The 15135-nt window shown below is 41.1% G+C and overlaps 3 protein-coding genes across 10 annotated transcripts in view; 1 reads left to right on the top strand and 2 right to left on the bottom strand.

Moving 5' to 3' along the window:
• Positions 1 to 15135, bottom strand: part of NOX1 (NADPH oxidase 1) — a 172318-nt gene that overhangs the window by 106136 nt on the left and 51047 nt on the right. The gene's annotated exons all lie outside the window — the stretch shown is intronic.
• Positions 1 to 15135, bottom strand: part of XKRX (XK related X-linked) — a 118829-nt gene that overhangs the window by 57055 nt on the left and 46639 nt on the right. The window lies entirely within an intron of this gene.
• ARL13A (ARF like GTPase 13A) lies at positions 4769 to 14758 on the top strand. Its single transcript, XM_039874019.1, has 9 exons — positions 4769 to 4907; positions 5267 to 5337; positions 10151 to 10400; positions 11250 to 11355; positions 11861 to 12048; positions 12688 to 12775; positions 12869 to 13061; positions 14275 to 14358; positions 14577 to 14758. The coding sequence occupies exons 1-9, from the start codon at positions 4849 to 4851 to the stop codon at positions 14582 to 14584; spliced, it is 1047 nt and encodes a 348-aa protein (XP_039729953.1). The 5' UTR covers positions 4769 to 4848; the 3' UTR covers positions 14585 to 14758.

The raw sequence follows: 15135 nt of genomic DNA, 5'->3' as shown, positions 1-15135 counted from the left end.
GATGTGGTCATGGAAGGATATGAGCACAATGTTTTCCTACATCATCATCTTGACTGGAAGTCTCAAATAACGTCATTTTTGTTCAATGCTATTTCATTATAATGTTGATGAGATGCCTAAGGAATTCAGTCTTGTTTATATCAATTAGCCTATGATAAAATTGCTCTCATTATATGTCATGTTGCCATAGTTCCAAGAACCTATCAATGCTATGTGAGGACTTACTGTAGTTGTTCATATCCCAATAATAGGGTGTGTGTGTGTGTGTGTTTAGAGTTATTATAAGGTATTTACTCATGCAATTTTGGAGTGTGGTTAAGTTCCAAGATCTCCAGGGTGAACAAATCAGAAACCTGGTGAGAGCCGATGTTCCAGCCAGAGGTATTTGGTGACTCAGAAACAGAACAACTGTCGGGTTCGGAGTCTGAAGGCAGGTGAAAAAAAAACAATGTCCCATTTCTAATGCAGTCAAGCACAAAGAATCCTCTTTTACTCAGTGGAGGGTCAGTCAGCCTTTTCGTCTTCTTCAGGCCTTCAACTGATTGGATGTGGCCTACATATTAGGGTATGTCATTTGCTTTACCCAGTCTATTTAAATGTTGACTTCATCCAAAACCACCCACATGGAGACACCTAGAATAATGTTTGATCAAATATCTGGGCATCCTGTGGTCCAGTCAAGTTGATACATAAAATTAACTTATTGCAGTATATGTATTACAAATGTATGAAACGACTTCACTGAAGCAGGTAGTATAAGTGTGCTGACCCACGTAACTAGAAATAAATGTAGTCTGTAACACTAAAGGAACTGTACATAGCACTATAGCTGATCAAGTGGCTTCCCATAAGGGTATATGACTTAACTATTCTGATACTGCTCTACAGTAGACTAGAATTGAACAATCAAGTAAATAGATTGTGAATGGTGGAAGCCAGGTTTCTCATTGATGGAGTGGAAAGTAACAGTTAAGCAAAGGGAGAAGGCTAGAATAGGCTAGTTTGCTATTCACCCTGTAGATCTTGGAACTTGCCAGACTCCAAAACTGCATGAGCGAATACCTTATAATTCCCCACAAGCACACACACACACACACACACACACACACACACACACACACACACAGTGATATTAGAATTGAAAACATCAGTATAATCTCATGTTTAGTTCGATATAGAAAAACATGGTCACATAAATGTTTACAGATATATCTATATACACAAGTTAGTATACACACATAGATTCCTTGTTCTGTCATCTGAGAGAGCCTAGAAGCAATGACACTCCAGTAGCAGTGATCATATCTAGTACCCAGATCTTGGTTTCTAAGACTGCTCTCTAATGAAGGAATCCAGAGCTCCTTGGAAAAATGGTTGATTCTAAGACTAGGGCAGGGAATACAAAAGATTAGCCTGAAGCCTCTCATAGTGCCAGCAAGAAAGGATGTGCTCAAAACAAATAAACAAAAACCATAACAGTGGAGGTATGTCAAAGAGATACAGGAGTCAATTTACAGAACTCCCAATACCAAAGTTGAAATAAATTAAACAAGTAAATATAGTAGTACTGGATTATAACTCGAAGTATAAAATAAATGCCTATTAGTTGATATTGTATTAATGATTTAATAAATAAACACATGTGAACAGACAAACCTCACATACAGAAGATTCCCAAATAACTTATATAGATACTCCCCCCTCAAGGAGGTAAAGCATAACTCCCCATTCCTTAAGTGTAGACTGCACATAGTAACTTCCTTCCAAAGAGTACAGCATGGAAAGGGGGAAATAGAGTAACTTTACAGTGGAAAGACCTAACAAATACCAGGTAATCAAGGTCAACATCATCAGAGATAGGTCATGTTGATAGCATGTATTCATCATATGATGTGATGAGAAGGGCCTTAACCTCTGTAATTTCCCCCCAAGAACACATAACTGCAGTCTAATCATGAGAAAATTATCAGACAAACACCAAGTGAGGGACAGTCTACAAAATACCTGACCAGTACTCCTGTCTAAGTCATCAAAAACAAAGTCTGAGCAAATGTCACAGCCAAGAAGAGCTTAAAGAGACTTGACAACTAAATTCACTGTGGTATCCTAGGTGGGATCTTGGGACAGAAAAAGGACATTAAATAAAAACTAAAGGAATGTGAATGAAGCATGGACTTTAGTTAATAATAATTAACCACTGTTGATACATTATTATCAACTACAGTTCACTAAATATGTTTGTACAATGACAGATAGTTACCAGACTTATTGTGGTGATCACATCATGAGGTACATAAATGTCGAATCACTATGTTTTACACTTGAAACTAATATAATATTGTATGTCAACTTGCTTTAACAATAAAAAAGTTAACTTAAAAAAAAAAAGAATAAGTACGGTACAGTTTGGCTACAAGAGACAGAGAGGCCCAGAGCAGGGCAATTTCTCTGGTTCCCGAGGTCTTCTCATACAGCCTGTGAGACCCTTAACCCAATATATACAGAGTCTGAAACCAGACTGCCTGGGTTTGAATTCTGATTTACCACTTACTGGCCAGGTAACCTTGGGAAAGTTATGTAACTTCTTTGTAAACTTCGTCTCTTGAAAGTAGGCATGATGGCCACTACTTTTTGTCATGTTGTCATAAGGATTAAATGAGTTAATAGGTATCAAGTGCTTAAATGAGTGCTGGTACATTGTAAGTTCTGTATAAACACTTTGTAAACTAAACAAAAAAATTTATGATGATTAAAAATTCACTTAGTAATCACCCGTAATCATACCAGGTAGGGAGATGTGGGTTTGGTTGCTATGAACCAGGCAGTGGTTGCCATAGATATATCAGAACTTTGAAAGCCATTGTTGGGACGTTGTCATACCCTTGTAAGCAGGCAGCTGAGCTGAGCTGTGTTAATCTTGCACAAGGGCTAGAGATCTCAGTCCACCTTCCTATCACTCTGCATAGCTGGGGTCTTTCATCTATAAAGAACCAACTTCTACTCAGAAGTTGTTTCTAATTAACCACCTCAAGGTATGTAAAATATATCATTATCTACAGATAAGAAATTTGAAAATGGTAGGTTGAATTTAGGTGTTTTCATCCCTGGGTACCCAGGAGAGGCACTGGAAATGTAAGAAAGGACAGATAATCCTTAGTCCAATTGGTTTCCTCCTCAGTTATCCTAGTTATCCTTCCTTAGTATAAGTTTTTAAGGAATAACTTGTGTGATGCCAGTTTGACCTTTCCTGGTGGCACTAACAAATACAGAGAGCCTGAGCTCAAGCTAGGAAGCTCTGCCAATTATCAGGAAATAGACATGAAGCTGCTACTGGCCTAGTCTCAAAGGGAGATGGCTATCATGGAAACCAGACAATCAGGCTTTGGTGTTTCAGGCTCTAGGTCTTATCGGCTTCACGAACAAAGCTGGAAGAAGGCTGGTTTTGATCAGACTACATATAATGTTTCCTTTTTGTCTAGCATAAGCCAGAGCCATTCTCCAGGAGGTCCTTATGGGAACCCAAGTGATTTCCTAGGGAACAAACTGTGCTCTAAGAAATGCTATGAAGTGTGAGTCTCTATTTGGGAATAGCAGTTCTCCAAAAACAGTGAATGACTCTGCAGAAACCTGTTATCTATTGATAAGCTGGCACATATACTGTGCTCGGCCCATCTGAGTATCAGCCGAAATACTTTGCTAACCCAACCAGAACTTCGTCCAGCTCTGGGCTCCAATATAATTAGCCATTATGAAAATGCACATCAAAATCACAATTAGATATCATTTCAAGCCCACTAGGATAGCTATAAACAAAAAGACAACAACATGTGTTGGTGAAGATAGAGAAAAACTGGAACACTCCTGAACTGCTAGTGGGAATGTAAAATGTTGCAGCCTCTTGAGAAAACAGTCTGGTACTTCCTCAAAAGGTTAAACATAGAGTTATCATATGGCCCGGTAATTATTCCTATGTATCTACCCAAAAGAACTGAAAATCTATGTCCATGAAGAAAGTTGTACAAAAAGGTCTATAGCATTATTCATAAGAGCCAAAAAGTAGAAACAAGCCAAATGTACATCAACTGAGTAATGAATAAACAAATGTGATATATCCATACCATGGAATATTATTCAGCCATGGAAAGGAACAAAATACTAATACATGCTACAACATGGGCGAACCTCGAAGTGATTGTCTAAATTGTGCTTTTTACTTAGGCGATCACTTCCAAATATGGCCGTACTTTGAAATCTCCTGGGGAGCTTAGGCAGCTCCCTGGGAATCTTTGAGAGCAGGGCGCCTGGTCTGATGTTTGAAATCTATTAGATCAGATATCTCTAAGGTCCCTTACAGCTCTAAGAATTGTATGAAATCTATGACAGTGGATCACCAACACCCACATTTTTGAGGCAGAGGTAATAAGGGAACCAAGCCCAGTGGATAGTTGTTACTTAGAACAAGTCTCCCAATAGGTCCTTCTCAAAATCTAAACTGGTACTTCTCCAAGGCATCACCTCACCCCACCCCAAATTTGAATGAACATATTCCTAATAGGGATGGTCTATGGCTGAAGAGATAGGCCACACCTGACACCACATGCCTGTATGGGTTGCTTTAATAAGAAAGCATCCCATTTTGTAGTAATCTGGAGTTAAGGATCACCAGTCCCTCCCTCTCTGGCATTCATAGACAAGGTTGGATAGAATGAACTAATAAACTTCTGACAGTCTCAGACTTTCTGTTTACCAGCACCTGTGTAGTGCGGTAAGCTGACAGGTTCAGTGTTAATAACAGGGCTGATTTCTTGTTTACTTGTTTCCTTTAATATTATAGAACTAAGCTGGATCATGTTCCGGCTCCTGACCTCCTGTTGGTCTCGGCTAAAGACAACTGAAGACAGACGAAGGTAATATTGTAATTGTTTCTCTAGACCTCTTCCACCATTTCCTCCAATGTATCTGTCCACAGTCTTTCAAGTGGCAAATCTTCATGATACATATTGTTAGAGGAAGTGATTAAGCAGTGTCTGCAGGACAATGGCCAATTCTACGAGGCAAGTGAATCGAGGAATAAAAGCATCCTTGGAGGCTTTGGGGAGGGGTTCTTACATCACCTTCTATCACTTGGGCTATACCTTTTATGGTACATGCATTGGGAATACTGCAGGCAGAGCCCTAAACACCAAGGAAGAGTAGAATTCTTTGTTTAGCCTAAGAACTAACAATGCTTTTAAGGCTTTGACTCATTTTTCTTTTCCATTTTCAGAAATGCAACCATCATCATCATCGGATTGAACAATTCAGGCAAAACTGTTCTTATGGAGGCTTTTCAAAGAAGTAAGGGCATTAGATACTGTTCTAAGTCTCCCATGGGCCCCTAGAATCAATGGAACTAATCATTCCTTCCTAACTTTACTTCATGACCCTCGGGTTCCCTCTTTTGAAGATAAGCACTTCCCAACACACATACACACTCCCCTCCTTGAGTGTTATCAGCCTGTTTATATAATGTCGCCTTCTCACTTTACGAGATATCCTAATTGAAGTTCTTTCCTCTCACAGTGTCGGTATGAATGAACTCAAACTATGGAAAGCACCACAGTCAATTATGAAGGATAGCATGTTTGAAACAGTGTTTTGTTTCAGAACTCAACTAAAGTGGAATTTGGTCTAGATAAGAGAGACAAGTGTGGGATGATGAAGTTTAATAACATGAAACTCTTTGTGACAGTTAATATAGAGGGTTGGAGTTTGAGAAATGTTGTCAGTTCAGAGACATGCAAGTTTAATGCCAGAATTCCATTTAATACCTTGGTATTTCAAGAAGCAGTTACACAATTTCAGGGAGCTACTACTCTAGTTGTGAAGACCCAGTCAATCAAAGAGCCCAGCACAGAACCTGGCATAGGATGCCCTCCATTAATGTTTATTAAATAAAAGTGGGAGTATGGTGATGTGGCTGAGTTTTAAATAACCTGGAAGCCCTCAGCAAAGTACTAAAAAGTGCTAACCGGACTCCTCAGCTACTGGCCTACTTGAAGTCCACATCGATTTCCTTGAACTACAGAAGCAGCCTGCTGGCTGATCTTGCCATCTCTAGCTGTATTCCCAGCATTCAGCCCACACAGCTGCCTGAAGGACTTAATGCAAAGATCTGATCATAGCACTTTCCTGCTCAAAACCATTCAAGGCCTCCCCATTGTCATCAAAATACAACTTAAGTTGCATAGTAGCACACAGGGTCCTCCATGATTTGGTCTCTGACTTCTCTTCCAGCTTCATTTCTCGTGCTTTCCACAAGTAACCCAATAGAACCAAAACAAATGACTTGCCATTCCTCTGCCATCATGCCGATCTAGTTCATATGCTGTCCCACTACCTAGTATTTTACCCCCTCCATTATCTACCTGCTTAATCAAATGCTTCTAGACACAGTCTAAGCTTGACCTCAGAAAAGCCATCCCTAATGCCCAATGCCTCCTTCCTCAGTTGCCACTCTATTCTGTGCCTCTCTCTATCATGCACTTATTACAACATCATTACACAACTGCAAGTCCATCCCCTAGACTGTGAGCCCCTTCAGGAAAAGTGATGGATTTTTCCAGCTCTGTCTCTTTAGTCTCTGTACTTTTAATATCTTCAGATAGGTCCTCAGCAAATATTTGTGAGTGAATGTTCTCCCCGAGTCCACCATTCTCTTCAGGCTACATGTTGCTTCTTTACAACTTCCCTCCCCACATTCTCTCACTCCCAGAGTGGCAGCCCCAAACACTACATTTTAGCCAATGGTTCAGCCTAGTATCCTATCTTATAGGCAGCAAACTTGACTCTTTGCCTCTCCCAACTCTTTGCTAAGCAGAAATGGTTAAGAGATAAATAGCAGCAGGAAAACCAAGGAGTCAGGATAAATCACAAGATTACTGGTAAAAGTGGGGACAAATTTTAGAGTCCCCACTCAACCCTGCCTCTAGATTCCCATGCAGTCTGGGTGGGGCCTGGGAATCTATATTTTAAGAACTCCCCAGGTGTTTCTAATGGCCAACCAGCTTTAGGAAGCTCTTATCTGCAATTAGCCATATGCTATTTTGTCTGAGAATAGTGTCTGCTTTCCATTCTAATTCCTAGAGAATAGAGCTTGGAGTCCATTTAACTTGTTACTGTAATACTTGCCTCATGCCTGGTGAATAATGGGGCTGAATCATAAGCCAATGGGTGGGTTTATGGTTGTGACTTCTAATGACCAGAAAAGCAAAGTTCCACTGATGTCACATTCTGAAGAGTGTTTCAGGACACTGCTGTCCATGCAGAACTACCAGAGTCAATCTAGTAGGTTGCTCTGCATCCAAAATGCAATAGTTCCTAAAATGTTTATGATCACCAAGAATAGATAACAGCACAGGAACGAATTTCCAATCTATAAGTAGTAACTTGTGTGAACATTTAAGACTCCAGCTATAAAATATTTGGGGACATAAGCCATTATTCTTGATGACACCATTCACTATAACTGTTTTGTCTGGCATGATCGCATGGGGCAAAAAACCCAAGCATGATGGCAAGCAGGTACCCTAAATGAGGACATACAGAGCAGTGCCTCTCAAACAGGCAATACATTTTAATCACCTAGGGAGATTTTTAACAAATGATACTTGCACCCCATCCCCAACTTGTGGCATCAAACCCTCAGAGAATGACGACTAGCGTCATAGCTTTTAAAAGCTCCATAGAGGATCCTGGAGCACAGTGAGTACTGAGAGCCAAAAATCAGAATCACCTGGGGAGCTTGCACACCTACTGACCCAGGACCTGGAGGCTCAGATACTTTGGTCTAGGGAGGGCCCATGGAATCAAAATCTCAACAAGCAGCAACAGATAACGCTAAGACACAACAGGCATGAGTTTCATTGCTCTCTAGGGTGGTGGGTCTCAAGCTTTAAAGTGCAGAAGGATCGCCTGAGGATTTTGTTAAACGTGCAAATGCTTGAGTCCCAAGCATAGAGATTCTGATTCTTTTGGTGTAGGGTAGGACTTAACAATCAATCCCCATGTAACTCTGAAGCCAACAGTCCCCAGACTGTGCCTTGCAAAACACTCTGCTAGAGATGTAGAGATGAATTAGACTCGTTATCCATCCTCAGGAAACTTACAAATAGAGGAAATAAGAGAAACATAAAGTGTGAGGGAACAACTTCTTGTGGCATCCAGGGTTCACCAACAATAGATTGCATTATTGAAGGAACTGGTAAGGTTTCAAGTAAAAAGAAAAAAATAACTAGGGAAAATGTTTTGCTCTGACAGGGAAAAAATAATATAAAGCTTGCCTTGATGCAGGAAATAAGATTTTAAAATTATCTTTATAGTTTTAACTATTTGCTTATTATTTTTAGTCTAATACAGACATAGCAAATATCACATCGAAGTTGTGACTGAAAATTATGTTACCTGAGAGCTTTAATTAAAAAAGATCGTCGGCTAACATCAGGAGTTATAAGAGCACATTAAAACATGATGATAATATATACATATACACATACATAGAGATATAGATGTATACACATAAATGTGTGTATAATCTATATATTTCAAAAGATCTTGAAGTATCTTACTAACTTCTCAGCTAAATAACTCATTCTGGCAATCCTAAGGAAAATACCACAGGTAGATCTGAGACTAGAAATAAGAAGCTACTCATTCTGGCCTTAGAACTCCCAGGTATGAGTGTACAGATTCTATAAAATCATTTTGATACTTATGTGGGCAGAGAGCTAGGCCAGAGATGTCAGTTCAACAGACTGGAATGTGTATAAAGACTGTCCTTTTGAACTGCATTTCTATGGGAGATGAATGAGGTATGGAATACCCTATGACAGTGGCCCACAACGTTTTTGGCACCAGAGACCGGTGCTCCTATGACAATCTAATGCCTAATGATCCAAGGTGGAGCTGAGGCAGTGATGCTAGCACTGGGGAGTGGCTGCAAATACAGATGAAGATTTGCTCGCTTGCCCGTCGCTCACCTCCTGCTGTGCGGCCTGGTTCCTAACAGGCCACGGACCAGTACCGATTCACAGCTGGGGGGTTGGGGACCCCTGCCCTGTGGAACTGTATGTTCTGGCCATGGCCTTAAAAGGGCAAATGTATCTGAATTTGGCATGGTTTCTTGAAGGAGATGGGAAGAGGACTTCATACTCTTATCCACAATAACAGGCATCATAAACATTTATTGAACACCTACTGTGTGTAAGCTGAGGTAGAGCCCCTCCCTCAAAGAGCTTACATTTTAGTTGGGGAGACATGACATGCACAGAATGAGGTGAAGGACCAGTTTAACAAACCACTTGCTCAACGAGGAAGAGAAAGTGAGAGTTGGGCAGGTCAGAGAGGCTTCCTAAAGAAGCCTCCTTAAGCCTGGAAGAAAGGGTGGGAGAGAAGGGCCTCCTGTTCATTCAGTCATTCTTTTATCAAATCCATTTAACAAATATTTATTGAGCAGCCGTGTGCTAGCTTCTGTGCTTGGAATCATGAATATAATGGTGAATAAAATTGAGAGTTCCCATCCTGTTGCAGTTTATAACGCAGATAAGTAAATTGTTGAATTTATAACACTGGAATATGTGCTGTGATAGTGGTAAGCCCAGAAGAAAGGCACCTTATCCAGACTAGGGGATGGTGGCGTGTGTTAGGGAAAACTTTCTAGAGGAAACAAGATCTAAACTGATATATATTTTGAAAACACTAGGTGTTAACCAAGCAAAGAGTAATAAAAAAGTATTCTAAGTAGTGAGAATAGCATCTTGTGAAGGCCCGGGGCAAGAGAGAGCATGGCATTCTCATGGAATGAGAGCATGAGCCAAGGAGCAGAGGGAAGAAGAGACTGGGTGTGTTATCAGGGACACTGTGGATACCAGACAGGGTAGAGATGGGTCTGACAGGTTACGAGGATACTCACCAAAGGTTACTGAGCCAGGGGATGGTAACCTGGGCAAAGCACTGCTTTAGAAAGATGAATCTATGAGTGTGAGTGCAATGACAGGATGCCTCAGTAGGATTCCTCAGGGCAGGCTCTAGTCAAAGTTTGTTTAACAAATTCTGTCATCTAACTATATTCCCCTGCTTTGTGATTGCTTCTCCTCTCTTCCCCTATGCACAGTGCTCCCTAGTAGGATGGAGAGTTGTATGACGTCTGAACTGACAAGACTCCTGCTAGATGAATATGAAGTTTCCATCTATGACCTGAATGGAGATATGAAGGGCCGAGAAACCTGGCCCAACTACTATACAAAGGCTCAGGGGCTTGTTTTTGTCCTGGATTCCAGTGATGTAGGACGTATGCAGGAAGTGAAGATCACCTTAACACATCTGCTGTCTGATCAAAGAGTGGCAGGAAAACCTATACTACTGTAAGCCTCTACTTTTGTGCTCAATTTCCCCTTTCCATTTTGTGCCTTCGGAAGACAGAGGAAGGGCTGGTCCTTTGTCACATCCAGCTACAGGTCCTCTTACCTTTGGCACAGTGGGGGGAGGGGGCCCAATCCTATAGGAGCTGTTTCCAAAAGCCACTTTCTACCACACACCACTATGTGGGAACATGTTACTTAATTGTGCAAAGGTAATTTTGAAGGTAAGCATCGAAGGGAAATGGAGAGTAATATCTAGATCTCCTACTCCGTCCCTGACTCTTCCTGAAGACTGCCTTCCTGAATATGCTTCTCATTTCTGGCTTCAGTCTCTGACCCTGAGACACTGTTTTGTATAATTGATGCCAAAGGCCTCTTCCCTTGGCAGACTACGCAAGAATTATGTAACTAGCACTGATTTCAGGGTGATACTTCAGGTGGTCCATCAATCCTCACCCCTCTCACACTCCTATTTGCCTTTTTGTTCCTCATTAGCACCCCCAACTCAAGCATGAACAGAGTTGGGGGGAAGATGTAAAAATTCCAAATCTGTTCACATCCCAGCTAGCAATTCTAATTAAAGTCTGATGGCATAGTGTAAAGGAAGCAAGACGTGAGGTCTGGGGATGATCTTAGATTCAAATTATTTGTGCCATTATTTCCTCCACTGAGAGTTGGCTAGAAACATGTCTGGCTCATCTCACTGGGAATGTCTTTAAAGTTAGTTCCTGGATACACAACAGTTGTACTAGAATTATTTCTCCCCTTTCCCTTCTTTTCTTGCCCTAGGCCTCTATTTGTGTTTCACTCTTCTTCTCTTCTTCCCACCCTCTCTCCTATGTCCTGCTCTAGCCTGGCAAACAAACAGGACAAGAAAAATGCTCTCCTACCTTGTGATATTGTTGAATATCTACTCCTGGAAAGGCTAATGCGTGAGAACAAGTCCCTGTGCCGAGTGGTAAGTGTCAACCCCTCCCCTCCCTCCTCCTCTCAAATCCAAGTGATGCATCCCTTGGCCCATTCCATAATCGGCCCCCTATGCTGGGTCTCAGGCAAAGCCTCTCCCCACTAGGCAGCATCATAGTGTTGATTTCTGACTTGACAGTGATAATAATACATCTGCTTTCTCATTAAGCCTTCAAAATTGCTCTGTAAAGTTAGAAGTTTTAATATTCTCATTTTATGAGTAAGGAAATTAAGGCTCAGTGACTCTGAGTGACTTGCCCAAGGTCACACATTCAAGTTATTACATACCACAACCACTGTATTAAACAACCTTAGCTTTTATAGCATTCGTTTACCTTCTTAGCTATGAACGTTTAATATCTCTTAGGAAGTCTTAGAGCCTCTCAAGGAGCAGAGCTTTTGGGTACCTCTGCTCCTTGGCTGAGAGTGATAGGGACTGTGGCCCCAAGAGATCTCTGGTTCCTGGGCTAGAGTCTTCTCTTCTCTCTTTGTCACAGGAACCTTGTTCAGCCATCCACACCTTCCAAAGAAGGGACCATCAGCCCCTAATTGAAGGGCTGCGCTGGCTATTAGCTGCCATTGACAATAAATATGAAGAGTTGTGTACTTGTCAACAGCCACTCACCTCAAGCATCGCAACCTCCAATAGCACCAGAGACTTTGGGGAAAGATGCTCATTAGACAGGTACTGAGCTGCCTCTATGGTGTACTGATAAGAACGGATACAGGAGTCAATCTTCAACATAAGCAGGGAGTTCTGGGAGGTGCCTGGATTCTGTATGGTTCTGAGAAAGTTGCTCAAGATCAGTTGGCCCAAACAGGGTTAGGGCAGTGACCACAAACTTTCCAGCATTATTAGGTACACCCTCCCCCTGGTACAGCTTGAGTGGTCACATTAGTGGGATGAGTTGTATAAAGGTAAAGCCAACCTATCAACATTAGAGCTTCTCCAAAATAGGGTTTTTATCCTCTGGTTTGCCATATGGAAGAGAAAAGGAACACAAGCCCCTGAAGGAGCTTATAGGCAGTATTCTCTGGATGAATGTCCTGAAGCCACTCTCACATTCTCCACTTCCAGTTCTCTGATTCAATAATAATGAAAGATGGGAGAAAACAGGGATATGGAAAAGAAGAAAGAAAAGGAGAAAAGAAAACAGGAGGCAATCAAGGTTTTAAGGAAGAAAAGACCTAAATGCCTTTTCTTACTCTGTTGTCCCTTTCATTGTCCAAAGGCATATATTAGGAATGGGGTAATAGCTGCATTCAATTAAGGAACTTGAAGTGTGTGTCTTCACTATTGCTTTGTCCTTTCCACCTTCTCCAGCTTCCCCACCAGGATGGAAATGTCCAAAGAAAAAAGACAGCCTCTAGGACACTCGATGGAAGCTAGGCCCCTAAAGCCAATCCTACAGGTAAATAGCTCTTTAAATGTTATCGCTCCAAGGACCAATCTCTAAATTCTTGGGCACCAACTGACTTTTTTTCTCCATCTTCTTGCCGTACAGAAAGGTTCAAGACTAAGACCTAAAAAGAATGCATCAGTGACATTTGCTTTAGATGAACCCATGGAGGAAGGTGAATGTTCTGGAGGAAATAGATCTCAAAACACTACTGAGCTTCACTACAATCAGAGTACTGACTTGCAGACCCAAGCAACTTATGTTGACAACGATGATGATGATGATGATCTTTTTGAAGGTAATGCTGGATCAGTGGTTTGTCAGAGAAGAAAAGACACATAGGCCTTCCCTTGTAATTTATAAAACGGTATTTCTATTTTGAGTCTGAAACTCTTTTCTCATACTATAGTTGGTGGTCAGGAGAAGAAGTAGATGAAAGGAAGGGAGGGTACTTGGGGACCAGTATGATGCCCCAGCACTGGCTGACACAAAATCTTGTTTGAATGGGTATAGGGTTATCTTAAAGGTTATGATTTCCAGTGGTGGAAGTATGAATTGGTACAACCTTCATGGAGAGTAGCTTGGTTGTCTGTCTCCCTCCTGATCTCCCTCTCTCAATATATGTACTGAGAATTTTTAAAATGTGGAAACCCGATGAGCCAATCATCTCATTTCTTAAACTGTATTCAAAGATAATTACACAAGTATCCAAGTGTGGGCGGGGGGAGGGGAAGGATGCTCATGGTTGTTCAATCACAGCATTTTGTACAACAGCTAAAAGTTGAAAACCAGCTAAATGTCTCACAATAAGAAATGGCTAAATAAATTATGGTGCATCCACACAATGGAATACTATGCAGATATTAAAAAGGCTATCGTTGACTTATATTTACTGACATGGAAAGTTTTCCACAACCTGAAGTTTTGTTAGAGAAAATGGCAAGAGAGAGTATAGTATGTACAACATTGTGTATACATGCATAGAATACCTGGAGGAAAATCACCAAGACATAAGCAGCAGTTTTCTCTAGAGATAAGTTACTAGGTGATTTTGAGAATCCTAGGTGCCTTTCTTTGGATTTTTTGTTTTATTGGATTTTTTTTTATAATAAGCATATATGATTTCTCCCAACATAATAAAGGCATTAAAGAAAAAAGTTGTGAGGACTTGAAGTCCCATTTCTGTTGATGGCCACTCTTTCTCAGTGTTCCTTGGGACCCCAGTCATCAGGATGGTCAACTGTCAATATTATAATGTCATCTCTGCTCTCCAAGGGATCTGGCCCTTAAGACAACCCCAGAGTCTTGGGTTGTTACACCTATACAGAGAGGCCTGGACTTGGCCAGGGGCACTTAGGAGGAAAGAGGCACTGCTCTGGGGATGAGTGAGGATGAGAGTTGAGTAGAAGGAATCTGGTAGAAGAGCAGAGGAAATGTTTTTCTAAGTATCAGAAATTACCCCTAAATCTCTGTCCAAAATTGAAATCTATTTTTCTTTTCTATAACCTCAGAACCCAAGGCAAAAAAGAGAATGAACGCCTGGGATGAAGAGATGTTGCTGGAAGATGTCTGTGAAGAAATCTTTGAACCTTGTGGTTAGTATTCCTTAAAAGAAGGGGAGAGGAGAGAGCGCAGGAGTGAGAAAGTATGAGGTCAGGGCAGAGGGGGTTTCTGGCAGGGTGTAGTCTATATCCTCTTGGAAAGTGGCTAAAACCCTCCTAACCAGGGGTGGTCTGGGGAGGGAAGGAAACCTGGAGCTTAGCTTCGCTTGCAGTGACTGGCTGTTATCTTTCTCTTTTTCAACTTTTAACAGAGTACTAAAGAGAAAACTGGAGGGAAGTCAAAAGAAACATCTATTATCCCTCCCTCAGTAAATAAACTCATCTCCAGAACCATAAGGACTAGTTTGGTTTTTGAATTTCTACTTGCTAATATCTCTAGAGTCCTCTACAACTTCACCTACTCTAATAGCACATCCCTTGGAACTCCCATTGTTTCTGTACACCTGTATTCTAGCCATCAAATGGCTTTTGCTCCCATTGAGAGGCTCGAGAAAAGTTAGGTGGCATCTATTCAAGAATGAAGATGACCTTGGCAAAAGAGAACAGAGACCTTACGTCTCTGCACCCAGATGATCGTGATGAAGCCTGAGAGGAATATATCATGGGTAACCAACTGAAATTGAGCCTTCAAAGAACAGAGGCAGTTTAGAATTATTTTTCCCCTAAAGTTCTTGGGTGTAAGAGGACTGGCAGAAACCAATAGAACTTTTCTGATGAGAATTATGGTCTGCTGAATCATTTTTAGTTGCACCTCTAAAAACAACTCGGTTTTAAATTCTCAGCCACTGTTGATAAAGCCTTGTGACAATT

Source organism: Pteropus medius, unplaced genomic scaffold (assembly GCF_902729225.1).
Source record: "Pteropus medius unplaced genomic scaffold, Ma_sr-lr_union100, whole genome shotgun sequence".
NCBI classification, from domain to species: domain Eukaryota; kingdom Metazoa; phylum Chordata; class Mammalia; order Chiroptera; family Pteropodidae; genus Pteropus; species Pteropus medius.
Note: the sequence above shows the minus strand (reverse complement) of the source record. Positions and strands in the feature narration are given on the sequence as shown.

Bases quoted from the DNA above. Each gene is read 5' to 3' on its own strand.
- ARL13A (XM_039874019.1), top strand. From the start codon at position 4,849: ATGTTCCGGCTCCTGACCTCCTGTTGGTCTCGGCTAAAGACAACTGAA. The intron at 12,049-12,687 runs GTACTGAGCTGC...CACCTTCTCCAG, and splicing joins GAAAGATGCTCATTAGACAG to CTTCCCCACCAGGATGGAAA. The intron at 12,776-12,868 runs GTAAATAGCTCT...CTTGCCGTACAG, and splicing joins CCCTAAAGCCAATCCTACAG to AAAGGTTCAAGACTAAGACC.